Here is a 25889-nt window from a genome sequence, read left to right as displayed (position 1 = left end):
AGGTACTGAAAGTGCTCCTGAAACTGTCCGAGTGTTTACAAAGCTCCCTTGCCTGGCACCATGGAGGATCTAGGAGTAGGGGACAAATCACTTCCCTCCTTTCTCTAGACCTGCCTCACTAACCAAATCTATAAAATCAATACTGGTATTAGTGGTTAGATTGTCGTTGGATTTAAATCCCAATCTAATTATCTCAATGGGCCTCAGTTCCTCATCTTGGAAAATGAGGGAATCATACTGAATTAATGCCCATGGTGCCTCCCAGTTGGAGACCTTTAGAGCTTAGGTGCCACAGAGTGAAGTTCCCTCCATATCTCTCACCCTTGCAGGAGTATTTAGGGAGGGAATTGATGGATTATAGTGATCCCACAAGGGCAGTTAGGGCAGCAGGAAGTGGATAATATAGCCACAAGATAGTTTGAGATGGCCCAGTCTTGGTATAGAAAGTGTTAGAACATACACATTAGGGGTGTACCTTACAGTCCTTACATACACTTACTACACTTACATAGTGGCCTATGGTAAGCCAGGCTGTATGACCTGGCATGACTGCAGGAGAGAAAAGAAAGGGTTGGGAGGCTCAGTAGGGTATTCTTCCCTTTCCAGTGGGATATAACCATACCAGCAGCAAGCTTGATATGGTGGCTATTCATTGGTGCCTGTCCTCATTAGGACTCAAAGTTTGGCTGTTCAGAATTCTCACAAAGCATATACCAGTGTGGGAGAACCAGTAGTGATGGCTGTGAGGTCAGATCCAGTCATGTGTCATTTCTCTGAATCCTGTCAGCAGAGTTGCCTTCCAGGTCCTCCAGTCTTTGGTTAGAGGGACTCTTAGAGTACACTAAGCCCAGGCTCTCACTTCCAGGCCACTGGAGTACACAGTATAACTTAAGAAAGAAGCAAAATTGAGGCTGGCTAGGTAGGGAAGGGGTAGATTGTGGAGACTCGAGTGGCAGAGTTCAGATTTTATGTAGCCTAGGCAGAGTTATAGGAAAAATTACAAGCTTGAAGCATACATCTTAAATATATGCATGCAGAAAGGCAGAATGGAAAAGGGGATAATGAACAGGTTTGAGGGAAGGAAGCCCTTCTGTTTAAATCTCAACTCTGACACATCCTGGCTGTGTGACCTTGAGCAAAGTCACCTAATCTCTCAGTGCTCTAGGCAACTAACTCTAAGACTAGGACTAGACTAGGGTGCTGGACCTACATTGATATAAAGGGAGTTTGACATGCTAATGAAATCACTGGGCTAGACCCCATCCTTTAGGTTTTCAGAAGCAACAGATCAGTGATGGTCGAGTGGGATATAGTGTATCAGACCTAGACGGAACAAGAAAATACTTCAGATGCTGGAACACAGAAAAGTGGGAGTTGGAAGGGACATTAGAATATAGAACACAGAAAGTCAGAGGTCAGAAGAGCTTCAGGATCTAGAATATCAAAAGTGGGAGGGACCTTAGGATATGAAATATCCGGAGGTAGGGAATAGCGATCCTCCAGCCACTCATTTGTTGTCCCAAGGTCACTAGTCAAGTCGCTCTACTACTACCGGTTAGTGAGTCCCTAAAGTGAGGATGGAGGAGGCTGGGCTAGGCAGCAGCACAATCAGGGCCGGTTTCTTTCACCAATTATGGCCTGGGAAGCCATGAGCAAGGCTGGCAGGTGCAGAGGGGAGTTGCTCTGAAAGCTTCATGTTCCTACATAAGCTCTGGGAACTGGGGGCAGGGCCAAGACTTATGGCCACAGGCCAGCTCCACTTCCCCAGAGAAGGCCCCTGGACAGGGCAGATGGGCGTTAGGACCGCTGGGTTCCAGTTGGGGGTCTGGCACCCACCCGCTCGTGACCCTGAGCCAAACCCCCACCTCTCTGGACCTCGGTTTCTTTTCTTTGTAAAAATAAGTGGCATGGACTAGACAGTCTCTAAGCTCCCTTCCACGAGTGACCGCACCAGGTGCACGGAAGCTCCGCCCGGAGTCTGGGAGGAGAGGAGTGCCGGGAGCTCGCTTCTCGCTGAACTGGGCGCAGTCCCCCGAGCCTTTGCCTGGGGCATCAGCACACAAAGTTTTCTCAGCTCCTCCTCTTCGCAGTTGGGTTCGCCCACTATAAACTCGGGGTAGGGGAAGGAGGGCAAGGAGAGGGAAGATGGGATTGTGACCTAATCCCCAGGTACAGCCAATCCGCACTAGGTAGACTTTAACTAATTTGCATTCAGAGCCTCTCATTGGCCGCACATCAGATTCTTTTTCTTAAAGAGGCCCCGCTGTAAACACTAAGCAGTGGAGAAGTAACTCTGGTTGGAGAGCCTGACGTCATCGCGGTGCAGTGAAGCTCCCAGTGACGTCATCGCTAGAACTGGTCCTTCCAGGCCACTTCGCTTTTGGCGTTTCGACCCCCCACTGGGTCTTACCGAGGTCCGATGTCTGGCTGACCTAAGCAAAAATCCTGCCTCTTCTTTTGGTTACAGACACGCTGTGACCTCTGGCAAAGTTCTCTCATGAGCTTGTTTCCTCTGATACTGCTTGCCAGGTGGGTGTTCTGTGGCAAGAATGTGTAAGCCTTAAAGGCCTATAGGTTGTTATAGATGGAAGGAACTCGAGAAGTTACCTGTTAGAACTGGTGACTTGACCTTTTTATAGCTTGAAGGAGCCTCAGAAATCACATAATCTATACCACTAATTTTACCTACAAGGATAGACCCAGAGTGACATGCCCAGGTAATAATAAGTAATCAGGATTCTTTCCAAAGCACTTCCAGGGGCAGTGAGGCATGTAATGTGGAAAGAGACCTGGCTGTGGAGTCAAGAGGTGGGGAATTCATATCATGGTTCTCATATCATAGTTCTCATGAGTTACTGTCTTAGGCAAGTAAATTTAAGTCACTTATTTTCTGGGCCTGTTTCCTCGTTTGTAAAACAAAGTAGTTGGACTAGGTGGCCTCTAAGGTCTCTTCCAGCTCTCTATTAACTAAAACTATTGAAATTTGTTCAATTTTCTTTTAAGCACTGGGGTTATGAAAGAATCTTTGCTCTGGGGGGGCTCCACGGACAGCCACCGGGGCTTTGCAAGAAAAGGGTGCCACAATTTAATCATCTGCCCCATCATTTCCCCAGCCCAAAATGTTGCTCCTATGTCCCCCTTAGTTGACCCTTCAGGCAAGGCTTAGGTTTTTATTGAAATGAGCCCCAAATTACACGCAGTAGGAACTTTGAAACATTTGATGAATTAAATCCCAGAGCTCCCACTAACTTGTGTGACCTCGAGCAATCTATTTCCTTATCCCCTATCCTCAGTTTCCCCACTCTGTAAAGTAAGTTAGATTTCATGGTTCCTAAAGGTAGTCCCACCTTTTCCATCTCTAGATCCAAAGGTTGCTCAATGCATATGGAATAATCAGCTCGTTCTAGCACATTTGTAGACCGGGAAAATAAGGGGGGAGAGGGAAGAGACTGGGATGGGGGGTTGTAAAAAAAACTCCCCCTGCCCAAAATGGCGGGCCCAGGGATCACGTGCTCCGTGGGGAGGGGGAGGGGTCCTGGGCCCTCCCACACACAGTGGGAGGAGCGGAGTGGGAGGGGGGAAGGCTTAGAGTCTGGCGCGCTCCCGTGTCCTTCCCTTATTCCTTCCCCTGCGAGCTCTGGCGCGCGCTCCCGCCGCTGCGCTCGCGGCCCCCGAATGTTGTGAATCAAATGTTTGGTTCGTTCCATCCCCGCCGCTGCTGCCGCCGCGGACAGTTCTTAAAGGGCCAGTTACCCCGGAACAGGGATCAGGAGGCGGCAGTGGCGGCGGCCCCGGCTGGGGATCGGCCCGCAGCCCGCTGCCCCCCAGCCCCAGCCCCGGGCTAGCTCGGGGTGGGGGGGAAAGGGGGGCTAAGCGGTCGTCGGAGAAAACAAAGAGTCGCCGGAAGAAGCCCGGCGGGGGGGCCGGGGTGAGGGGTGAGGGAAGAGCGGTAGACATTGTTCCGCAGGGCGGGGGTTCTTAAAGGGACCGAGCTGCGCCCCCAGCCTCGCTCCGCTCTCGGGCCGGATCCAGCCGTCCAGGCTCGGGAACAAAGGGAAGCGGCCCCGGGGCTGCAGCTGGGAGGCTGAACGGCCACTTCGCCCCACCTCGCTTGGCCTCTGCGCTCCGCAGGTGAGTGAACTCGCCCATTCCTTCACCTCCACCTACTGCCCGATTCCCCCAGGCCGGAGCCCCAGCCCCCTAGAGCCTTCTCCCCGGGGCTGGAAGGGGCACAGTGGCCCGGCCTTTTAGGGGTTAATTCCAGATGCGCCGTGGGTTGCGGGCGGGGGATGGGGGGAGGTAAGGCCGGAGAGTCAAAGTTGGTCCCATCCGGGGTGGGGGGGGGAGGGAGGGAATCCCCGCTTCATCCTCTCCCTACCTCCCTTCCCCAACGACCCTGGCAGAATCCAGGCTGGGTGGGAAAACCGTGGTCACCCTGGCCCCCGCAGCTGGGCACTGAGGGGGTGTCGGGGGCGTTCTTCCCCTCCCCCTTTTGCCCCCTCCCCCGTGGTCTGTGAGGAAATGTAACCGTCCGGAGCGCAGCCGCCGCCGCCTCCCGCTCCTTTGTTTGTTGCTTTTGTTTGACGCCGAGCACATGGTCTTTGAGCCGCGGCTCTTAAAGCCACAGCTCCCTCAGCCCCATCCCCGACCCGCAGGGCGCCTTTGCCACCCTCCTGCTCCCCGCCCGGGGCGCCGGGCTGTGCCTGGTCCTTAGCACAAAGGCTTGGGCCTGGAGTGGCCTTGGTGAGAGCCGCCTCCTCCGGGAAGCCGGTTTGAATTGCCACCCTCCCCCGACACCCCCATCTGTGCCACTGAAGCCCGGGGGGTTGGAGTGGAGGTCGTTAATATAAAAGGATTAGAAGGCCCGAGTTTGGGAAGAGAAAGTAGGGACCCCCAAGCGCCCCGACAACTTCCCTCACCTACTTTGATCCCGAGTCCAGTTTCTGATTCGGTAGAAGGAGCATTGAACCGGGAGAGTCAAGAGACCTAGGTTCCAGGGCTGACCCCCGCCACTAACTCGCTGTGTGACCTTAGGCAAGTTTCCCTCTCTGGGTCTTAGTTTTCTCCTTTGAAATACGGGAATAATGCTTGCATTTCCTACTCCATGCTGCTAATCTAAAGAAGTCTAGTGTCAGCCTTGAAAGGCTGTATAGGCTGAATAGGCATTCTTTCCTCCCCAACTTTGGCAGCTGGTGTTTGGATTCACCCTGTCAAATCAAAAAACCCCACAGGGAGAAATTCTTAGCTGAACTGGAAGAACTCCTAGTTGGGTTGTAAATAATCCCCTCCCGTAGACCCCACTTTGCGGCCTCCACATTCAGTATGTGTCTGGCCTTGATAGGTGTCTTTAAAAATTTGGCTCTATGGGTTAGAATCAGAATCAACTTGGGGGAAAAGGTTCTGGAAGGCAGGTTTAGACTGAATTAAAAGAACTTGGAATGGGGCTTACTTCCCATCCTTGGAAGTGTTGATTTAGAGCTAAATGACCCCTTTGGGATGTTGGAGAGATTTCTGGCCTGCCAACATTTGGACTAAATGCCCCAAAGTTCTTCCAAATCTAAAATTTTGTGAGTCAGTAACTGGGATACATAGCTTCCCTTTTCTTGAATCCACAAAATGTCAGAGGTGGGAAGGATTTCAAAAGTCTTCCATAGTCCAACTCCCTGATTTTACTGTTGAAAAAGCTTCCGGCCAGGGAAGGAAGGGTCTCCCCTAAGGCCACAGCTAGTTGGCAGAGGTGGAAGTTGAATCCATGTCTACTGATTCCCATCAGCAACTCATGCTGCCTAAAGAAAAAGCCTGGTTAGAAGAGTATTATGAGGTCCATTTTATAGAGGAGGAAACTGAGGTTTGGGGAGTGTTTGAAGTCAGTGCCAATGAGTCAGTGCCAGAACTATGGCTGAAACACTGGTGTTTAGATTCAGACTGTCATACAGTAGACAGTCATGCCAGTGACTGACTCGTGAGTCCTGATTCCCCAGTGGAGGAGCCACAAGGTTCTGGGGCATAAGTGACACCTATAGTTCTTCCAGAGGGCCCAGGCTGCTGCTCAGTTTTCTTGACCTGCTTTGGATGGAAACACTGACAAGCCTCCATTTGCCTTCGTTTTGGGAAGAGTACTGAGGGTCACTACCCCAGCTCTGCCACTTACCAGCTAAATACTAATGTTTCTTAAGCAAATCATTTCCCTCATCTGTGCCTCAGATTCCTCATCTTCAAAAAGATAATTTCCCAGTTGTTTCATAATCTATTAAATAGAGAAGTCAAGAGCCCTGGGATCTAGTCTCTGTTACCATTCCCTTCTGTGACTTTGGCCTCAGTTCCTTAACCTACCTAGATGATGGGAAGAGCACATTCCCCATCTTGCCCAGATTTGTTGTGAGAAAGTAGAAAATGAAAACTCCCTGGTATTATCTCTGTTACCCACAGAGAGGACCAGAGCAAGATCTTTACAGTACCAGATGACAGGGGCATAGGTCTAGAGCAAAAAGGGACCTCAAAGGCCATTGAGCCAACCCCCTTCATTTTACAGATGAGGAAACTGAGACCAGAGAGGCCAGGTAACTTGCCCAAGGTCTCACATGTGGTAAGCACCAGAACTGGGAATTAAATCCAGGTCCACTGACCTTCAGAGCTAGTCAGTGCTCTTTCTGCTAACCACTTCAGCCTTTCTGTATTGCCTTCTAGGATGCTTAAACACTCAATTAGACAAGCCCAGAGTTGGATCCTCTTTCTCCTTCTCCACAAACATTTAGACTAGGTGGGACTCTGAAAAAACAATATTGTCATTGCTCTCTTGATTCTCCTGGGTAGCTTTTGTCTTTGAGTTGTCAGACTTTTGGTTTCTTAAAGACTCTGTCGAGCTCCCTTGACTTTTAAAGAGGGAGGAGACTTTGGCTCCAAAAGAAGTGGTTTCCTTGTTTTTGGAATGAGACCTTTCTGTCTCTGGACGCCAGTCATTTTTGCATCTGTCCCCCATTCCTAGCACAGTCTCCTTTCTTGTCACTTCTTGGCTTCCTTCAGATCTCAACTAAAGTTCTACCTTCTGCAAAGAACCTTTCCTAGGCCTTCTTCATTTTAGTCCCTTGTCTCTGAGACACCCCCCTCCCCATTTATCCTGTATGCCTTTTGTATCTTGTTTATACATAGTCGTTTGCATTTTTTTCTTCCATTAAATTGTAAGCTCCCCAAGGGAAGAAATTCTTTTTTTGATCTCTTTTGTAGCCTCAGCACCTAGTAGGCACTTAATAAATGTTTAATGATTGATGAACTGATTTTTCCAATGTCACCCAGTGAGACAGCAATTTGGCAAAGAAAGCTTTAGACTTGGAATCAGAAGACCTCAATTTGCCACTGTGTGACCTTGGACAATTCCCTTTTGGACTTGGGCTTTCAGTTTCCTCTGCAAAATGAAAGCATTGGATTTCCTAATATTTGAAGTTTGTTCCACTTCTGATGATCTGTGAGTTGGGCAGAGCCAGGACTACTAGCCTGAGAGTCTGACTCCTAGGCCAGGGCCCTTCCCAACAAGGCCACAAGGAGAAGTGTGGGAGAAGGAGGAAGAAAAATCATTGGCTAAAATAGCATTCTCTTATTATCTGTGGATTTCTTTTCTCTGAGCTTTCTTTTCCCTCCCCCAGCCTGGTTGCCATGGGGTGAAGGTTGGTTGAGTGCGAATAAAAAGCAGAGAGGATTTAGAAATAGACATATTAGTCCTGGCTCCCATTTGGGGCGCATTTTTTTTTTTTTACTAAGTGCTTTCAACACGGTGACTTTGGTGGTATTAATATGATTATCCCCATTTTGACAGATGAGGAAGGTGAGGTTCAAAGAAGAGGTATTTAGCCAGTCAGCTAGCATTTATTAAGCATTTACTATGTGTCAGACCCTGTGCTAATCACTGAGGATACAAAGAAAGGCAAAAAGAAAAGGAAAGAAAGAAAAAAGAAACCCCAAACAAACTAGTCCCTCTCAGTCTCACAGAGCCAAATGGATGAGTTTATATTGGCAACAACAACTATGAGCAAACAAGCTAGAGATAGGATGAATTATAGGTAGTCTTAGAAGGAAGGCACTAAGGTAAGTAGTTAGGATTGCGGTCAGAGTTTCTTCCCTTCAGGTGGCTTCCTTCAGGAAATTCAGTGCTGGCTGCCACCTTGAGTCATTTGTCCTCTTGCCTTCCAGGCTCCCACCAGTCCCCAAGCCTGTTTCCTCCTCTCCTCTCCCCTCCTCCCCCCAAGCTCCACCCTTTTGCTCCCTACTCCTGAGTTGCTGGACACAACTGGTGTTAGTCCCATTCTGCTGACTGGACCCACAAGAATTCGGTGTCGTCTAACTCTAGACCATAACTGCTATACCGCATTCTTTTTATTCCCTGGATGACTTTTGTGCTCCCCATAGTGGGGATGCTGGGTCTTTTCCTCCCTTCTCAAGGTCATCCTCACTAGCACCCATAGCAGATTACTTTACTTCCTACTTAACTGAGAAAATCAAAGCCATCCATACTTATCACTTTCTCCTCGTAGATTCCCTACCTTTGAATAATAATAGCTAACATTTTTTGTAGCACTTACTGTATGCCTCAGGTGCTATGCTAATCAATCTAGTCTCTTTTGATCCCCCAACCCTGGGAGGTAGGGGCCACTATTACAACCCTACTTTAGAGATGAGGAAAAAAGCCAATAAGTTTAATGACTTACCTAGGGTTGCACAGCTAGGAAGTATCTGAAGCCACATTTGAACTGAGGTCTTCCTGACTCCTGGTGCTCTGTCCATTGTGCCACCTAGCTTCTCCTAGAACCTCCTACATCTTCAACTGCCCCTTCCTTTTTTGCTTTAAGCTCTGAGAAAGAGTCAGAGAGTAATATCTAGTTTTCAAGCTAATGCCTTAGTCTCAGACCTTCTCACTACCTGGGATCCTGTCTCTCTCATTCCTTCCCATTCTTATCTTCAATTTCTCCTTATCTCCTGCCACTTCTACCTGATCGTTAAGAAAAATTCTTCCCGTGACCCTGCCATCCCCTCAGAATATTGTCCTGTATTCTCTTTTGCTGTCAAATTCTCACAGAAAGTAGCCACTGGTCAGTGACCCCTCTCCTCTCCACTCTTTTAACTGCAACTCTCTCAACTTAAAATATGAAAGATCATCCATTCATTGAATTTAGCGTTCTCAGTCTTCATCCTCCATAACCTTTATACAGCATTTGACCTTGTCAGTCACCCCTCCTCCTGGCTACTCTACTCCCTTGGCTCCATAACCATTCCTTCAAATGAAACCATTCTTTCTTAGACTCTTGACTAGTTTATCTTTTCTCTCACCCCACTAAACAGTGGTGGTGGTTGAATGAATGACTGAACCCAAGCACCTGATAGAGTCTTGCCTTCAAGAGCTCACAGTAGGGAGATTGAGCCCATACCCTGGAGTCAGGACACCTGGGCTCTGCCACTGACTCACAGATCAGAACTGAAGGCACTGCACGTTTGTGATCACTGAGCCTTAGCAGCCATGTTCAATTAAATTCAACAATCATTTATTTTGTAGACGAGGCAGCTGAGTCCCAGAGAAAAGGCCCTTCTACGAGTCTCACACCACCTAAAAGCTGCTGGAGTGCTGGAACATGAACCTAGCTGGGTCTTTTAACTTCCCAAGTCTAGCACATTTCCACTACTGATTCATGGCCAATTTGTAGGTCTTCACTTTTGGTGGCAAAGACAGCACTTGCAGGAGGTCTCCCTGTGGACATTGGGATTCAGGTTTCATTTGACATTGGTGAGGCATTGGCACTGGGAGCCCCTGGTTCCAAACATGCTGTCAACTCACTTTTAACCAGTGGCTTAGAAAACTGTCCCCTTCTCTCCACTTACATTGACCCAGACTCATAGTTCAAACTCTCATCACCTCTCACCTGGTCCAATAATTGGTCTCGATGCCTGCAGTTTCCTCCCCTCTCCAATTAATCTTTCATACAACTGACAATTTTATCATTCCTAAAGCAAAGATCTGACCTTCTCCTGCCCCTGCTTAAGAAACTTCACTTATTTCCCTTCTAACTTATTCTGTCAAATACAAACACATGCATTTGGCACTTCAAACTCTGGAGCCTAGCTCTCCATGCTCTAGCAGAATGCCCTTTTTCAGTTCCTCAATCTAGCTCCTCCTGGAAGTCATGCCCTTCTCATCTCTGCCTCTTAAAACTGGTTGGTTCCTTTCAGGCTCAGCTTGTGAAGCTTTTCGTGATCTTCCAGTCACTAGTTCCTTCTCCAAACCTCTCCCATCTACCCCCCCAACCTTTTATTGTATTTACTCATTTGTCTTTGATCTTCAGAAAATATAAGTGCTGAGGACAAAGGTTTGTGTATCCCTGGCACATAGCATAGTACCTGGCATATGGCAAATGTTTAATAGATGCCTGATGATTCTTAAATGAATAAAAGATAGGGCTCTTCTCCTGGAAGGAAATGCTCCCATCAGGAACTGTCTTGGGAATTGGGAGATCTAGGTTCAGGTCCTCCCAGGAGATTGGCAGGGGATTGCACCAGATGATTTCTAAGGAGTCTTACAGCCCTGACAGTCAACCCTGCCACACATACATAAACACTGGGTCTGAGGTGGAGAGCAAAGAGGAGTGACTCCTTCACCTCCACTTAGGTCTTAGAGAGCAATAGCTTCCTGAGTTTATTTCTCTGGGATCTTATTAAAGGCCTGTTAACTCTGGTCATCTTCTGCCCATTTTCCAACCAGCTTCTCCATTCAGGCAGCTACCTCCCAAGTCAGCCTTCCACTTTGGGGTACCTCTAATGATCAGGGTAGGTAATATGGGCCCCAGAGGTTTTCTCAAAGAAACATTTAGAAACTGCTCTCCTGGGTCCCTCCAACAACCCCTCTTGCCCAGGAGCCTAAGACTGCTGTTGCTGCTGGGGTGGACACACTTCTTCAGGTGCCCCCAGATGACTCCGGGGTTCGCTCTGCTACCTTCTCTGCCCCCCCCCCCCCCATTCTGCCATAGGTAGCTTGAAACCTAGCATGAAGCCATTTGTATTTCTAGCCTGGGGCACTTGTGTTGCCCCAGGAGAGGAGAGAGGGAATAGTTGAAAAAAGTGTGCCCAAGCTCTGAGTTTGCCACAGCTACCTACGGCAAAGCAAAATGGCCATTAATTTACCCTAAATTTACATCTCTCCAGGCTTGGAGCGGGGAGGGTTTGTGGGCATGAAAATAGCAATGAATTTAGCTTAGGTCTGACACTCACCTCTCTGGGCTTCAATCTCCTTCATCTGCAAAATGAGAGCCTTGGTCCATATTAGACATGGGGCCTACACTCAAACCAGATTAAGCTTTAATTGGGAAGTATTTACAAAATAAAACAGAGGACATTTTAAAACTAAGTCATGTGAAGGCACTAGGGATCCTGATGTACAGGAAGTGACTCTTTTCTGTTTGAGTTTGACAGGATTGCCCCAGACCAGGCAAGTTAAAGTACCGTCCAAGTCAGCTTCAGCTTTGGAAAAAAACCTTGGAAGCTACTGCTCTTTTTAAAATTTTTTTTAAAAATTATTTTGTTTTCATTGTTCGACAGTCACTTCCATATATCTTAGATTTTCCCCCTCCCTTTCCCTCCTTCCCCCCTCCCTCCCCAAGACTGCATGCCATCTTATATAGATTCTACACATACATTCCTATTAAATACATTTTCACCTTAGTCATGTTGAATAGAAGAATTAAAATGAATGCAAGAAACCATAAAAGAAAACAAAACAAAACATAATACAAAAGTAAATGGTCTGCTTCATTCTGCAATCCAGTTCCATTGTTCTTTCTCTGGATGTGGAAGGCGTTTTGCCTCAAAAGTCCATTGGGAATTTTTTAGGTCATTGCTTTGCTATGAAGGACTAAGTCTACCAGAAAAATTCCTCACACACTGTGGTTGTTGCTGTGTACAGTGTTCTCCTGGTTCTGCTCCTTTCACTCAGCATCAGTTCATATATGTCTTTCCAGGGCTCTCTGAATTCTTCCTGTTCATCGTTTCTCTTAGCACAATAGTATTCCATTACATTCATATACCACAACTTGTTCAGCCATTCCCCAGTTGATGGACACCACAAAGAGTGCTGCTATAAATATTTGTACATGTGAGACCCTTTCCCATTTTTATGATCTCTTTGGGATACAGTCCTAGCAGTGATATTGCTGGGTCAAAGGGTATGCCCATTTCTGTAGCCCTTTGGGCATAGTTCCAAATTGCTCTCCAGAATGGTTGTTATCACCTTACAGAGAAGCTATTGCTCTTTAGGCCTCAGACTAAGGTACACTTTTCCCGCCCTGTTGAAGAGGAGGAGGGGTCCCTCTTCTTTCCTCCTCAGTTCAGACCTTGGGTTTGTAATTATATATATGTGTTGGAGATGATTGTGGATCCCTGCTGGCTTCATTATGTTGTATTATATTTTTATTTATTTTGCTAAACATTTCCCAATGATATTTTCATTTGGTTTTACTGAAAGGGAGTTGGATACTTCTGGTATAGATAATCTCTAAGTATCTTCCAGCCCTCAAATCCTCTATCCTAGAGTTGGGCTGACTGACTTCCATCCCATGCCCTCTTTCACTATTCCCACAACACCCAGGCCTCATCAGTCCTGACAGTCGGCTGGTTCTTAAATTAAGCTATCCCATCCGTGGTGGGCCTGCATGACAGGAAAAGGAAGGGTGTTTGTTCACTCTGCTCTGCTTCTTTGAACTCAGCAGTCTCTTCTATCCAGTCACAGCATCTACAGTGCCCCATACATTAGCATTTTTAAGGTCTACAGAGGGCTTTCCTCCCAGTGACCCTTTTGAAGCTGTGTGGTTTGGGGATTACTGGCCTGCCTTCACAGCTTGACCAAAGTGAGGCTAGGAAATATAAAATCTGGGACTCAGACACAGATCTCCTGACTCGTAAGACTAAACTCAGAAATATCACTGCTTAGCGAGACCATCCAGTAAAACCCCTTAATTTGATGGAGGAAACAGGCTCTGGAAACATGACTCGTAAGTCAAGGTCACACAGTGCCAGAATGGATCCTTTGTTAATTTCACTGCTCCTCCTCCTCTCCCACCCTCCTCTCCCATGCAGAGACCCCTGGGAAGACAGACAGATGAATTCCCTGGACAGACATTGGGACAGAGCCTTCCTGGCTTCCCCACAGCACACCTAAGCCCAGAGCAGACTTTCAGAAAGGAGGATAGAGGGCACTGGGAAAGAACTGGTCATTGAACCACACTCCCAAGACCTCACTAAGCCCAGCCCTTCTGTCTACAAAGGGACCTGGGAGTAGTAACTTGCCCAAGGTGATACAGCAAGTCTGGGAAAGAACTAGGATTCAATCCCAGGTCACCCACTTCCCAGCCCAGGGCTTGCTGGTTGACTTGCCAGCCCATTAACAGGCAGAGGCTCTTATTCCTTCGTTATACCTTCAGTGCCTGCTAAGCCAGATCCATTGCCCCAGTAGAATAACAGTGCCTCTCTTCTCTTCCCCTCTCCCCCCACTACATCTCGAGTTCCCGAAACCCTTTCCTGTTTCCATCTTCTTTGGCCCTCCCAGTAGTTCTGTCCCCATCTGATAAAGGAGGAGACAATAGTCTGGGTTTTAGAATCAGAGAGTGTCAGGCCTGGAAGGGCCCTCTTTTTGCAATGAGGGAATCTTGCAAGGAGATGGTGGTGAAGTCAGGCGGGGGCTGGACCTAGATGTGTTATGGGACTGAGGCCCTCACCAGTTGAGAGGGGAAGGGTTCCAGAAATGAAAGGATTAAACCCTCCAGGGATCCATTTTTAGTTAGCTAGGATGTATCCAGGATGTATCCAGGACAGGACTTAAACCTAAGTTTTCCTAACTCCCAGGCAGCCCTTGTACCACTTCTCCATACTGTGGATTCAATTAAAATGAGTGAATTTTTTTACCATGATTTTAACTAACATTTATTAAACAACCCACTATGTGCAAGGCAGGTACATAGTGGTGTGCTGTAGGTATAAGGAAAAGTGGAGCCAATCCTGCTCTGAAGCTGCTGCTAGTGGCAGACAACATATACACAAACAAGTAAAAGAAACAGGGACCAAACAAATTCAAAGTTGAAGTTGTGCCATCTTGGGGGAATGAAAAGAGTGGAGTCCTTCTGTGTGATCTTTCTAGTATGTGTGAATTTGTGCATGTCATCTTCCCTCCTCTGACTCTCAGTTTCCCCAGTGGAGCACTCACAGGGCTGTTAGGAAGATCTCAGAAGACTTGACTTTGAATCAGAGCTGTGCTACTTAGGAGTTTCAAGACTTTGGGAAGGTCACTCCCTTCTCTGGACCTTGATTTCCCCTTTTGAAAAAGAAGGGGTTTGGACTTAGACCATCCTTAAGGTTTTTTTCAGCTCCAAAGCACTTTATAAATGAAGTAGGGGGACTCAGTGAATTTGCTGATGAGAGTAAAATAGCCCTCTGGCTGTTTCCCCATGGAAAGATGGTAATGGCAGCCCATTTCCATGATGCCTTACGGTTTCCAAAGCACCTTCTTCACCACAGTTTTGTGAGGTAAGTCCTGTAAATGTTATCTCCAGTTTACAAAGAAACGAAGGTGCAGAGAGGGCAGTGAGCTGCCCAAGGTCATACAGTTTAGACAGTACTGGATCAAGGATTTGAAACTAGGCCTCCTGGCTCTAGCCCTTATGAGCTATTAAGATTTCTAATCCAGAAGCATCCCCAGGAAAACTCCCTGTCTGTGTGCTCCTGTGCCCAGTGCACCATCAGGAGCTGGGACAGCTGCTGCTTGTGACCTGGACAGCCAGGGCTGGCCTCCACCTGATCTCTCTCCTTTCTTCCTTCCTTGTTTTCTGCAGATCTGGCCCTTCCCTCTGCCCCACCACTGAGGTTCAGCTCTTTTCCCCACCTTCCCGACGTCACCAATGCGACCATGGGAACTGGTAGTGAATAGGCGGCCACCCTCAGCCCCCTTTAACCAGCGCCGATTCTCCGGGGGACCTTGCAGTACCCCAGCACACCTCAGGCGAAGGTAAGAGCCCTGATCCTGCTCACCACAGAAAGAGAAGAGGGAGGCCTTTCCAATCCATGTCTCTAGCACTGGTAGTCCAGAGGGGAGCCAGGGTAGCGATCAGATCATTGAATTTGGAGTCAGAAGACCCAGCTTCAAACCCTGGCTCATCTACTGTGACCCTGGGCAAGTCATCAATCTTTTTGAGCCTTAGAGGTCATCTCTGAAGCATATGCCTGCTCCAAATCCTTGGAAGTAGGAAGCAGGAGGCTCCGGCTTTACTCCTAGCTCTGCCCTTGACTCACTTTCTGGCCTTGGAGAAGTCAGTGTCCTATTCTGGGTTTGCTTTCAAATGAATCTGCAAGCTTCCTTCCGGCTCTAAATCCTGTGAGTCCATAATGTCCCCCCAGTGGGTCAGTAACACTTCAGTGCTCCCTTTTACCCTGAATTTGCTGAAAAGAAGGGTAGAATCTCTGAGATTCCAAAAGGTGCCAGCCCTCTACTCCCCACAAGAGGGGGGCCCAGGGGTTTAAACGTTAGAGGTTTAAGGGAAGAAAAAGCAGTCTCTCAGCTCACCTTAGCCACCTACCACCATCCCCCGGTGCTGGCCATCCCCTCTGGAGATGAGGTGGTCCTAGCCAGGGCCTCGTCTCTGTGGTGCAGCCCCCCTGCCCGGCGCCATTGGGGACGACGCGATCGCCCTTTGCCCAGCTTCCTCACCCAGGATGAAAGCTTCCTGTCGACGGCATTCCCCCCCCAGCTTCAGCCTCAGCACCTCCCCATAGAGGAGCCTCGAGCCTTTGCCCTCGCCGGCACATCACCCCGAATGCTCCACCCGGCTGCCCAGCAGACCCCATTCATGGTTGATCTCCACGAGCAGGTAGGCTGGGAAAAGTGGTGGAGTGGAGGGTTCCGTTATCCCCATCCCATCCCCTACAAGGACAGGAGACCATCTCTGACCTCAGACCCTGGCATGTCCAGGGAAGGCGGTCCCAGGAAAAAGGAGAGGTTAACAGTGTGATGGAGGAGCCCTGAACAGGAGTCAGCTGACCTGTGTTCAGATCCTTTCTGCCTTTGGGCAAGTCACTTAAACCTGCCTGAGCTCAGGCTCCTCAGCTGTAAAATGAACCATCTAGCTCAGGGGAGTTTGTCCTAAGTGGTGCCTCTTGTTGTCTTTCTTTCTCAGGTGCACCAGGGGGCCGTCCCTCTGTCCTACACGGTCACCACGGTAACGACCCAAGGCTTCCCTGTCCATACGGGCCAGCATATCCCTGGGTGCAACACGCAGCAGCTCCCAGCATGCTCCGTGATGTTCAGCGGGCAGCATTACCCCCTTTGCTGCCTCCCACCCCCAGTGAGTGAACATAAAAATGATTCCAGCCTGAGAGCCCTGGGCTGGGATTGGGGGTGGGTAGGGGTGCCCAGGCTGCGTCTTCATTGGGTTTGACCTTGGAGTTCACAGATGACCACTGCTCTGGTCCCATGCCAGGACTCTCAGAGCTTGACTGAGGCACAGGCTCTGGAGGAATAAGGATTGGTGCGGAGGCAGGAGAGTTGAACTTTACAGTGGGCAGCATTGTTCTGGAAGGGAAAGAGGTTCAGCTTAGAGTCTGGGCCTAGTTAGACTCTTCACTCTTGACATTACCTGAATGAACTTGGGTAAGACAGTTTCTTTCTCTGTTTTACCAAAGTGGAAACTAAGGCCCAGAAAGTATCTTTACTACTTCCCTCCAAGTGTTGTTGGGAAGGTGCTTTTTAGCCCTCAAACCTCTGATGGAAACTACCTTGACCAGAGTCAGCAGGGAGCAGAAGGCAGAGCCAGAAGTTACCAGGAGTTCAGTGCCAGTGGCTGCCACTAGCCTCCTCAGCAACTGTTATTCCTTCTCTCCTCCCTGCACCCAGGATCTCAAAGCCTCAGTGGTCCGTTGGAACAGTATTTTGCCCCTACTATGGTTGGCAGCACGTAGTGTAGGACATGGGGCCACATCTTCACTGAGCCCTGTCCCCAATACCAAGTTCAGGGAGGGAATGTTAGGGCAGCAGTCCTTTGTAAAATACCGAAGATGTCAGCCTGGAAGGGTCCTTGGTTACTACTCTTCCGCTTAATATTAAACCAGCGACTAGGATGAAGGCATGGTTGGCCTTTGTACCAGGACCAGCTACCATAGATGATAGTGAGGGCAGGCTAGATCAGCAGGCTAAAGTCAGTACAGTGAATGATGAGATTTAATCGGGATTTATAGTCCCACACCAGGGTTTTAGAAAACCCCCTGCACAAGTAGGATTTGGGGGAAGTACAGCTGGGGGTTTCCATGGACTGTAAGCTCAAAGCTAATGAGATCTTAGGCTGCATCAAGAGGAGTACAGCATCCTGAATGAGGAGGTGAGACCTTTCTGTCCTCTGCCAGGATCAGACCACTCTGCAGTGTTGTAGAGACACCATATTTTAGGAAGGACATGGATATATTGTATCAGGACTACCCAGAGCAGGGGGGCCAGATCATGCCATATGAGGATTAGTAAAAGGAACCAGACACATCTAGCCTGGAGAAGAGAAGGCTCAAGGGGAACATGATCCCCGACGTAGAGTATTTGAGGGGCCCTTACATCGAAGAGGGAGCTGCTGTACCCCCTGAGGCCAAACAGGACTGAAAGCAGGGGGTATGAAGCTGCGGATGGAGACGCTGTTTCAATCTAAGGAAAAGCTTCCTGAGAATCAAAATTGTCCACAAATCAAATCAACTATCTCAGTGGTTCCCCCAATTAATCAGCAAGCATTGATTAAACACCTACTGTTTGCTAGCCACTATGCAAAGGCCCTATTTGGGACAGTAAGAGAGAGTGTGTGCACACAATATACATATGAAGTAAATACAAGGTAACCTTAGAGAAGGTACTGTACTGAGGGGACTGTTGCTTACGGTGGCATTTGAACCAAGTACCAAATGGCCGCTGATGCAGAGGTGAGGCTCTGGAACCTTCCAGCTTGGGGAACAACAAGGGCACCCGTGGGAGAAGCAGCAGGTAGGCTGTTGGGTTGGCCTTTCTCAGGATACGCTGGAGGGGAGAGTCAAGAGGAAGATACCTAGGAAAGTCCAAATGAGCCTGGTTGTAAAGAGTTTTAAACAACAAACTGAGGAGCTGATAGTTGCTCCTGGAAATAACGGTGCTGCTAGAGCTCAATGCACAGGGTGGGAGTAGCACATCACATTGGCCCTTCATGGAAATCACTGGTGGCTGAGGGAGGGCAGGCTGAGAGTCGGGAAGAAATGAGGAGATGGTCGTAATGATCCAGGTGGGGGGAGATGAGGGCCTATGCTAGGGCAAGGGCTGTGTATGTGGAGAAAAGGGAACATGTACAAGAGAAGGTTCTCTTTGAGAATGTCCAATAGATAATTCCTGATACAGGACCGCAGTGCAGGAGAGAGGGTTAGGGCCGAATAAATAGATCTGGAAATTGTCTGCATACACATGACTATTGTTGGACTGTTGTTGCTGATGAGATCTCCAGGCAGTAGAGTAAAGAGAGAGGAGGAGGGGGCCCAGGAGAGCGCCTTGGGGGATCTCTACCATCAGCGCATAAGATGTAGCAAAGGAGACTGAGAAAGACCCAGGGACAAGTAGGGAGAGGGAGAGAGTGGATAGTAATGTCAGAGGCTGAAGAGAAGTCATTGGATTTGGTGGTTTCAAGACCATTGGTAACTTTGGACAGGGCTGAGTGAGGTTGGAGGCCAGACTGCACAGGAAAAGCGAGAGGAGAGGGGCAAAGCATCGTGTGTGAAAAATGGCTTTTGCCAGAGGCCAGATGAGGAGAGAAGGCTATAAGGAAAAGTCATTCCCCTAGTCACCTTGAGATTCTCGGGTTCTCTGGCACGAGTGCCTTGTTTCTCGTGTCTTTTCTGCCCCAGGGTGTTCCCTGTGGACAAGCTGTGGCTCCACATCCATCCTGGGGAGGCTTAGAAAAGGGACATCTAAATCAAACCTGCCGCCTTCTGACACCCATGGCAGGCAATCCCATGGGTGCCTACCTAACATTATTTGATAAATCATTACATTTAAAGCCAGAGGTCCTGTATTCAAATTGCATTTTTACTACTTTTTGTATGACCTTGGGCAAATTATTTCCTCTCTGGGACTCAGGTTTCTCATGAACGAAGGAAAAGGGATTAATTGATTACTTATGTTAAGCACTGGAGATACAGATAGAAAATTGAGACAGTCCCTGTACTTAGGAAGTTTACAGTATGACAGGGAAAAACAGCATGCATTGGAGGTTTGGCTTCAGGACAGATGGAAAGGCTCAGTAGTCCTCAGGGTGCAGAGCAAGGTGGATGATAATGCTTTGTCTTTAATGTAATTCTCATTGATAAAACCATGTGTTAACCAATGTTGTGAATCATTTGTACCTTAAGTAAAAACATGAGGAAGTTAAATCAAATGGTCTCTCAGGTCTTTTCCAGCTGTACATCCTGTAATACAACCTGCTCCCAGCCCCTTTCCCAGTCTCCACCACCACCAGTAGGAGAAGACACTGCCTAGCCTGGGATGGGTCTCTGAGAAGAGGGCCTGGGCCCTCACCTAGCCCAGGAATCTGTCCATCCATCTTTTTCTCTTTCAGCTGATCCAGGCGTGTGCCATGCAACAGCTCCCTGTCTCCTACCAGGCGTTCCCCCCCCTCATCTCCAGTGACCATTATATCCTGCACCCACCACCACCAGGGCCCCCCCACCAGGCCACCCACATGGCACCACTGGGCCAGTTTGTCCCCCTCCAACCCCAGCACCCTCGAATGGTAAGTGTGGGGAGGGGAAGGATGAAGTTTCCTTGCCCATAATCCGAGCCAGTCCCAGACCTAAGAACCTAGACTCCTAGATCCCTTTCCTTCCAGAGGTCTGCTACATTCTGTCTCCCCTCTTTACTATTTTCAGTTCAGCAGGGGCCTCATTCTTTGTCCCGTCTTCCCCAGTAGTCCGCTTTTCTCATTGTCTCCCCTCCCCAACCCGCTCTTGGTTTCTCTCCAGCCCTTACAGAGGATAGACAGTGATGTGGATCTTCGAGGGGAACAGCACCCCATTGGGGGCTTCACGTACCCTGCCTCTCACCATACCCCAGCCCTCTCCCCATCTGTCCCTCTGCATTACCTCCCTCATGAGCCCCTGCACCAGGAATTGCCATTTGGTGTGGTAAGTAGGAGGCTGGGGTGGGGAGGGTTAGTGGCCCTGACTTCCCTAGAGAGGTCTCTAGTGACCTTTGCTCCCTCTTTTGTAGCCATATCCTCATATGATGCCCCGGAGACTGAGCACTCAGAGATACCGACTGCAGCAGCCTCTGCCCCCACCACCACCACCGCCACCACCGCCACCCCCACCACCAACCTATTACCCCAGTTTCCTGCCATACTTCCTGTAAGTACCCAGTGATCTCCCCTCACCTCTCCAGTGTTAACTGACCCTATTGGAACCATAAAAGTTAAAGCTTTTTCTCCAGATCCCTAAACTTCCCCTGGGGTCCCAGGCCCTTGGAACCTGTTACCTTTCCTGACCTTTTGTCCATCACTAACCTTCCTGAGCCACCTCCCTGACTCATATCTCTTGGCACTAAGACCTCAGTCACTCACGAGCCCCTCTCTTCCCAGCTCGATGCTTCCCATGTCCCCAACGGCCGTGGGTCCCACGATCAGCCTGGACCTGGACGTGGATGATGTGGAGATGGAGAATTATGAGGTCTGGACCCAGGGCCTTGGGTGCATGTGGCTTCCAGATGGGGTTGGGGGACTGCAGTGGGCTCCCTCCAAGTCTGAGAATAGAGAGGGAAAACCAAAAGCACTATGTTGATCAGTACCTCCACCCCCATCTTTCTGTGGTTACCCCTCCTAAGGGAAAGGATCTGGAGGCTGCTAACTCTTGTCTTTCTGCTGCACCCCACAGGCATTACTGAACCTGGCAGAGAGGCTGGGAGAGGCCAAGCCCAGGGGACTCACCAAAGCTGATATCGAACAACTTCCGTCCTACCGATTCAACCCCGAGAGCCACCAGTCAGAGCAGACGCTGTAAGTGTCCCATCCTGACAAGGCTGGGTCCGTGGGCAGGAAGACAGAGCACCAGGCCTCTCCCCAATCTTCTCCTTTCCTGGGGCAGACCTATGAAATGGAAGAAAAGGAGAGGGTCCACAAAGGCAGAGTCGTATCCTCTACACCGAGTCATGGGCATGGCAGGGAAAAAGGGAATTGAGCTGGGTGGTGGTGGGCAGGTCACTCAGAAATCCCCCTAGTTCATCCCTCCCTTATGTATTCAAGTGACGCTCCTTAGACCATCTCATACATACAGTGCAGAGAGAAAGCCCTGAAATGAGTGGAGGGAAAGATCTTTGCTACAGAAAGAAGAGTCTCAGGGCTGTCTGAAACCTTAAAACAGCATCAGGGCTCACAAGGGAAAATTTTCAGCCCAGAGGCAGCAGAGTGGTGCAGTGGGTGGAACACTGGGACTTGGTAGTTGCCTGACTCTGGGCAAGTCACCTGACCTCCAAAGGTCAATCTTTTCTATTGTAAGGTAAGTGTAATAATAAAATCTTAGGGGTTTGTTCTTAAGATAAAATGAGATCATGTGTGTACAATGCTTGACATAGCACCTAACACAAAGTAGGTACTACCAAACGCTTCTTCCCCCCTTCCCTCAGGGTAGTTCAGTGACTAAAGTAGAAGCACTCTTTGCACTGTGCCTTACTCTCTCTCCCATGGTCCCAAATGGATGCCTTCTTTCATCGGGGCCACAGAGGATTCTCGTTCCTCCCTCCAACCTGGCTGGCAGCTAGCTGAGCCCATGGTGTGGATTCTGTCCTCCACTAGAATGAACGCTGGCATTCAGCATGAAACTACGAGCCTGGAGCTGGGAATGGGCAAAGCCCAGAATCAAAGAGCCAGGAATACCACCCAGGCGTCTTCTCTTTCTTGATCACTTCTCCCTGAACGTAGGGTAAACTGTGCTTCTCTGTCCTGCAGGTGTGTCGTCTGTTTCAGTGACTTCGAGGCCCGGCAGCTTCTCCGAGTCCTCCCCTGTAACCATGAGTTCCATGCCAAGTGTGTCGACAAATGGTTAAAAGTGAGTACATAGGGCCACCCCTCCCCTGGGCCCTTGCCCACCTTTCCCATCCCTAGTTACTGACTTGGCAGGTGGGGGAGATTGGAACACTATCTGACTCAGAGTCCTGCCCCACAGCAGTTGTGACCACCTGGGGTGGGTGAGGACCTGAGAATGAGCTCATAGTATATTGATTCAGAACTGGAAGGGAAGAGCCAAGTGTAGGCCTGAGATTTCAACCTCTGGTCCTCTGACTGCAAATCCAGGGCTCCTGTCACTGCCTTTCACCAAGGGGAGAGAAACATTGACTTTGCAGGCAGATCAGTACCATGGAGCAATGGGAAAATGGCACAGACAGAACTGGCAACACAGATTAGCCAGTCTACTGATGTTGCAGACTGACTAATGCTATGGGCAGACAGACAGACAGACCACAAATGGGGAGATTACTGGAGCCCCCACCTCCTGCCCCACCCCCTTCCCCCATACACACTTACACACTCATACACACTCATACACTCCCACCCCTTCATTACCTAATGGACTTTCTTGGCCTTTTTCTGCCCCCTTCAGGCAAACAGGACCTGCCCCATCTGCCGGGCAGATGCCTCAGAAGTACACCGGGAGGCCGAGTGAGCTCGGTCCACAGCCCTGGAGGCCCAGAGAATCTTGGGCATATGGCCCAGGAGTGGGGGAGGGGCCCAAGCTCTGTTACCCACCCCCCTTGTTCCCCTGGAGCCCCTCCTTGGATTGGCTAAGAAGCCGGACAGTGTCAGACCCTGGACTCCTACCCACTCTGGGCCAGGCCAGGCCACGGTCACCTGTTCCCCCAGAGCGGGGTCTGGGCTCTGGCCAGTCTTGTCCTTGAGGAGAAGAGCTGCTACCCACATGTTTACCAGCCTCCAAAGACTCCTCCTGCCTCTTCCCGCCCACTGCTGCCACTGCCGCCACCAAGGGGCTGCCTCAGTATTTGAAACTCGTGGAGTTTCCTGCTTGGGTCTGTCTCATTTTGCCTCTTGTTTCTCTCCCCTCCCTCCCTCAGGGCAGGGCATCCTCAGAAATCTGGAGGCTGCTGCCCCTCCCCACTCCTGGCTGGCTTCTCCTCCCCACTCCACCAGAAGGGCACCTAGTTTGCTCCCTCCCCTCCCTTCTTCTTTCTTGCAAAGAATGCAAGAGAACATGGAGGAGCTGGTGGCCAGATGGGGCGCTGGCCGCCCCTTCCCTCCCACCCCCTAAGTATTGACAGACAGGTGTACAGGTCTGGCCCAGAGGGAATAGGACCTGAGCTAGTGTTCAGCGTCAATGCCACTGGGTTCCTGTCTGCCCCAATGAACTTTGTTTTGCACTGAAATGGGGTTGATTCTGGCCAGCTCCTGCCTGCCTGTCTGCCTAGTTTCTATGGACAAGAGAGGATCAGTTTAGAAATTTCTTGTCTCTCTCTTGCCCTTGGGGCAGGGCAGTGTTGGATAGGCAGGGGAAGACTTCCCCTCTCCCCACACCAGCCATAGCTCTGGAGGATTCCCTCCTCCCCCAGTGACCCTCACCTGTCATGGCCTTGGGTTTGGAAAGGAGAAGCCTGTTCTCACCATTCTTCTACCTCCCCTGGGCCCTTGGGTTGGGGCAGGAAGGTCCTCGACACCTTTCCCCACCCCTAGGGGTTAGTTACCTAGTTGGGAAGAGGGGAAAGGAAGGAGGAGGGGAGATACAGGAGAGATGAATATCATCCTCACTCTCCCTCATCTTCTCCTTGGTCACTACATTCCACCCCAGCCTAGCCTTGACACCCTCCCCCCAGCTCCAGGGCAATAGATGGAATGCAGGCTGGCTCTGGAGGCAGCTGGAAAGATTGTCCACCTTGGGGCAACCAGCAGACAGCAAAGCACTGTAGAAGAGGGGAGGTCTTCCCCTCTCAAGGTGAGCCGGGGGATTGCTCCTATCCCCAGGAGAATGTAAGCCCTGGACCTGTCCCTGAATGGGAATGGTGCATGGGGAGGGCCGCCCAGTGCAGGGGCCTTGGCAGCCCCTCCAAGACGAGTAAAAGGGGTTCAAGGCAGGGGCAGGAGGAGAGAAGAGAGCTGTCCCCTAGCTCCCAGATTTCTCCCTGGCCTTTTTGCATGATGTGTTAAGCAGCAGTTTTTTTCCAAAATCGTGTGTGGGGTGTTTTTTTTTATTTGTTTGTTTCCCCCCCCCCATTTTTGTTTCTTTTGGGGTTTAAAACAAAAACCAAGTGTTAGCATTAGTGAAAGGAAGATGAGGAGGAGGCCCTACCCCTAACCCTGTAACCTGTGTAAATGTTCACCAATAATATGCATGCATGTGTGCTCAGGCCAGCCTAACCCAGCCCAGCCAACTGTGGGGCAGGCATGGGGCATGGAGGCCAGGGCAGGGTGTCTATGCTCAGCCAATAACTGCCATGCATTTGTACTGCACATGTCCACAGACGCCTGACCAGGGCCCGAAACTGTTCCGGGCATTTTATTCTCCTGTTCCCCCTCTCTTAACATAGCCAGGGTGGAGAAACTGATGAGTGGGGTGGAGTGGGGGGCATGCCATGCCCTGGGGAGAGAAGGGTTAGTGATTGAGACTTGAGACTCACGATGCCCTCCTCCCCCAGCATGATCCGGCCTGTAACTCCAAGGAACCCCAAGGTCAGGAGGGATGAGATAGCTCAGCTTCCTTCTGGGGGGAGCAGGGAAGAGAGCCTAACTTACCCCCTCTTTTTGGAGTGGAGGATATCTATCTCCATTCTGAGGCAGGAGTCTTGTCTCCCTCCTGGCTTAGGGGACCATCTTTAGGGAACAGCATGGTGCCTCCAGGGGCTCCCTTGGATGGGTCTTCCATGGCAGCCAACCTAGGCTTTCTCCTCAGTTCCACTTCCACCTCCCTCACCTCACTAGGACACCACCTGCAAAGTGAACTGTGTGTAGGGCCTGGCACACCTGAGCAGGCTGTCCCCTCTCAGCCTCCCCTTCCCCAGGCTCCTGTTGCCTCAGGAATGGCCCAGACACCGAGTTCTCTTAAACATAGTGGCCCTCCCCCTTGGCCTGGGTGGGGTCCATCTGCTGTGTCCCAGCACTCTCTGGGACCAGCTCCTCTCCTCCCCTTACCCCCACCGCTTGCCACAGAGAACCCAAAGTCTTACTGTATATATTACGCCAGGTGACATTTCTATATTTATAGCCAACAGTGTTGAGAAACCCATCTGTTTCACTCCTTGCCCCTGACCCCACCCTGGACTCCATAAGGCAAGTCCTTTTCAGAGTCTAACCACCCCCTCCCTCACCCCTTACGGTTCCCTGGCAGGCAGATCGAAAGGCTCACAGCTCCTGGGCTGCAGAATTTATCCTGACGAGCAGCTAGAAAAACAAAACAAACAAAAAAAATTAAAAAGAGATCCTTGAAAAAGAGAAAAAAAAGAGAAAAACCAATATTTAGGATGTTTGTGATTTGCTGACCGCGCTGTAGATGCCACTGTTACCAATGATTTCCTGTGGTGGGGATGGTGCACTGTTTACTGTCTTGAAGTTCTCACACCCTGGGCCGGCGGCTGAGGGCCAGCCCCTCTGCCCACCTGCCCCGCCTGGGGCCCGTGCTCTGTGTTAGAAAGTTTTTATATATATATATAAATATCTATATATATATATAAATATCTATATATAATTTTTTTGGCTCTGTTACTTGCACATTTTACAGTTACCTCATTTTCCCCATGTATGTATTTGAAAAAAAAATGCTAATATATAGAGAAAAGAACGGTTCTTAAAAGCTCTAAACGTGTGGTTTCCATTTTGTTCTCTTCCATTCCA

The 25889-nt window shown here is 49.7% G+C and overlaps 1 protein-coding gene across 4 annotated transcripts in view; it reads left to right on the top strand.

Annotated features, from left to right (window-relative positions):
- The window catches only part of RNF44 (ring finger protein 44), a 29660-nt gene extending 5372 nt beyond the window's left edge, over positions 1-24288 (top strand). The window contains exons 1-11 of one of the 4 annotated variants that reach the window (XM_072631092.1): positions 3619-4131; positions 14856-15028; positions 15671-15887; positions 16194-16361; positions 19626-19799; positions 20029-20190; positions 20276-20412; positions 20643-20730; positions 20935-21056; positions 22005-22104; positions 22657-24288. In XM_072631092.1, coding sequence (XP_072487193.1) covers positions 14922-15028; positions 15671-15887; positions 16194-16361; positions 19626-19799; positions 20029-20190; positions 20276-20412; positions 20643-20730; positions 20935-21056; positions 22005-22104; positions 22657-22719 — 1338 coding nt within the window. In that variant the 5' untranslated portion in view covers positions 3619-4131; positions 14856-14921 and the 3' untranslated portion in view covers positions 22720-24288. Of the gene's footprint in view, positions 1-3618; positions 4132-14855; positions 15029-15670; positions 15888-16193; positions 16362-19625; positions 19800-20028; positions 20191-20275; positions 20413-20642; positions 20731-20934; positions 21057-22004; positions 22105-22656 lie in introns of those variants that run through there. The other 3 variants (XM_072631094.1, XM_072631093.1, XM_072631095.1) reach the window with 3 other exon arrangements.
- Positions 24289-25889: the final 1601 nt, after the last annotated feature.

The sequence above is a fragment of the Notamacropus eugenii genome, chromosome 1 (genome assembly GCF_028372415.1).
Source record: "Notamacropus eugenii isolate mMacEug1 chromosome 1, mMacEug1.pri_v2, whole genome shotgun sequence".
Classification (NCBI taxonomy): Eukaryota; Metazoa; Chordata; class Mammalia; order Diprotodontia; family Macropodidae; genus Notamacropus; species Notamacropus eugenii.
This window is presented reverse-complemented; position numbering and strand designations above follow the sequence as displayed.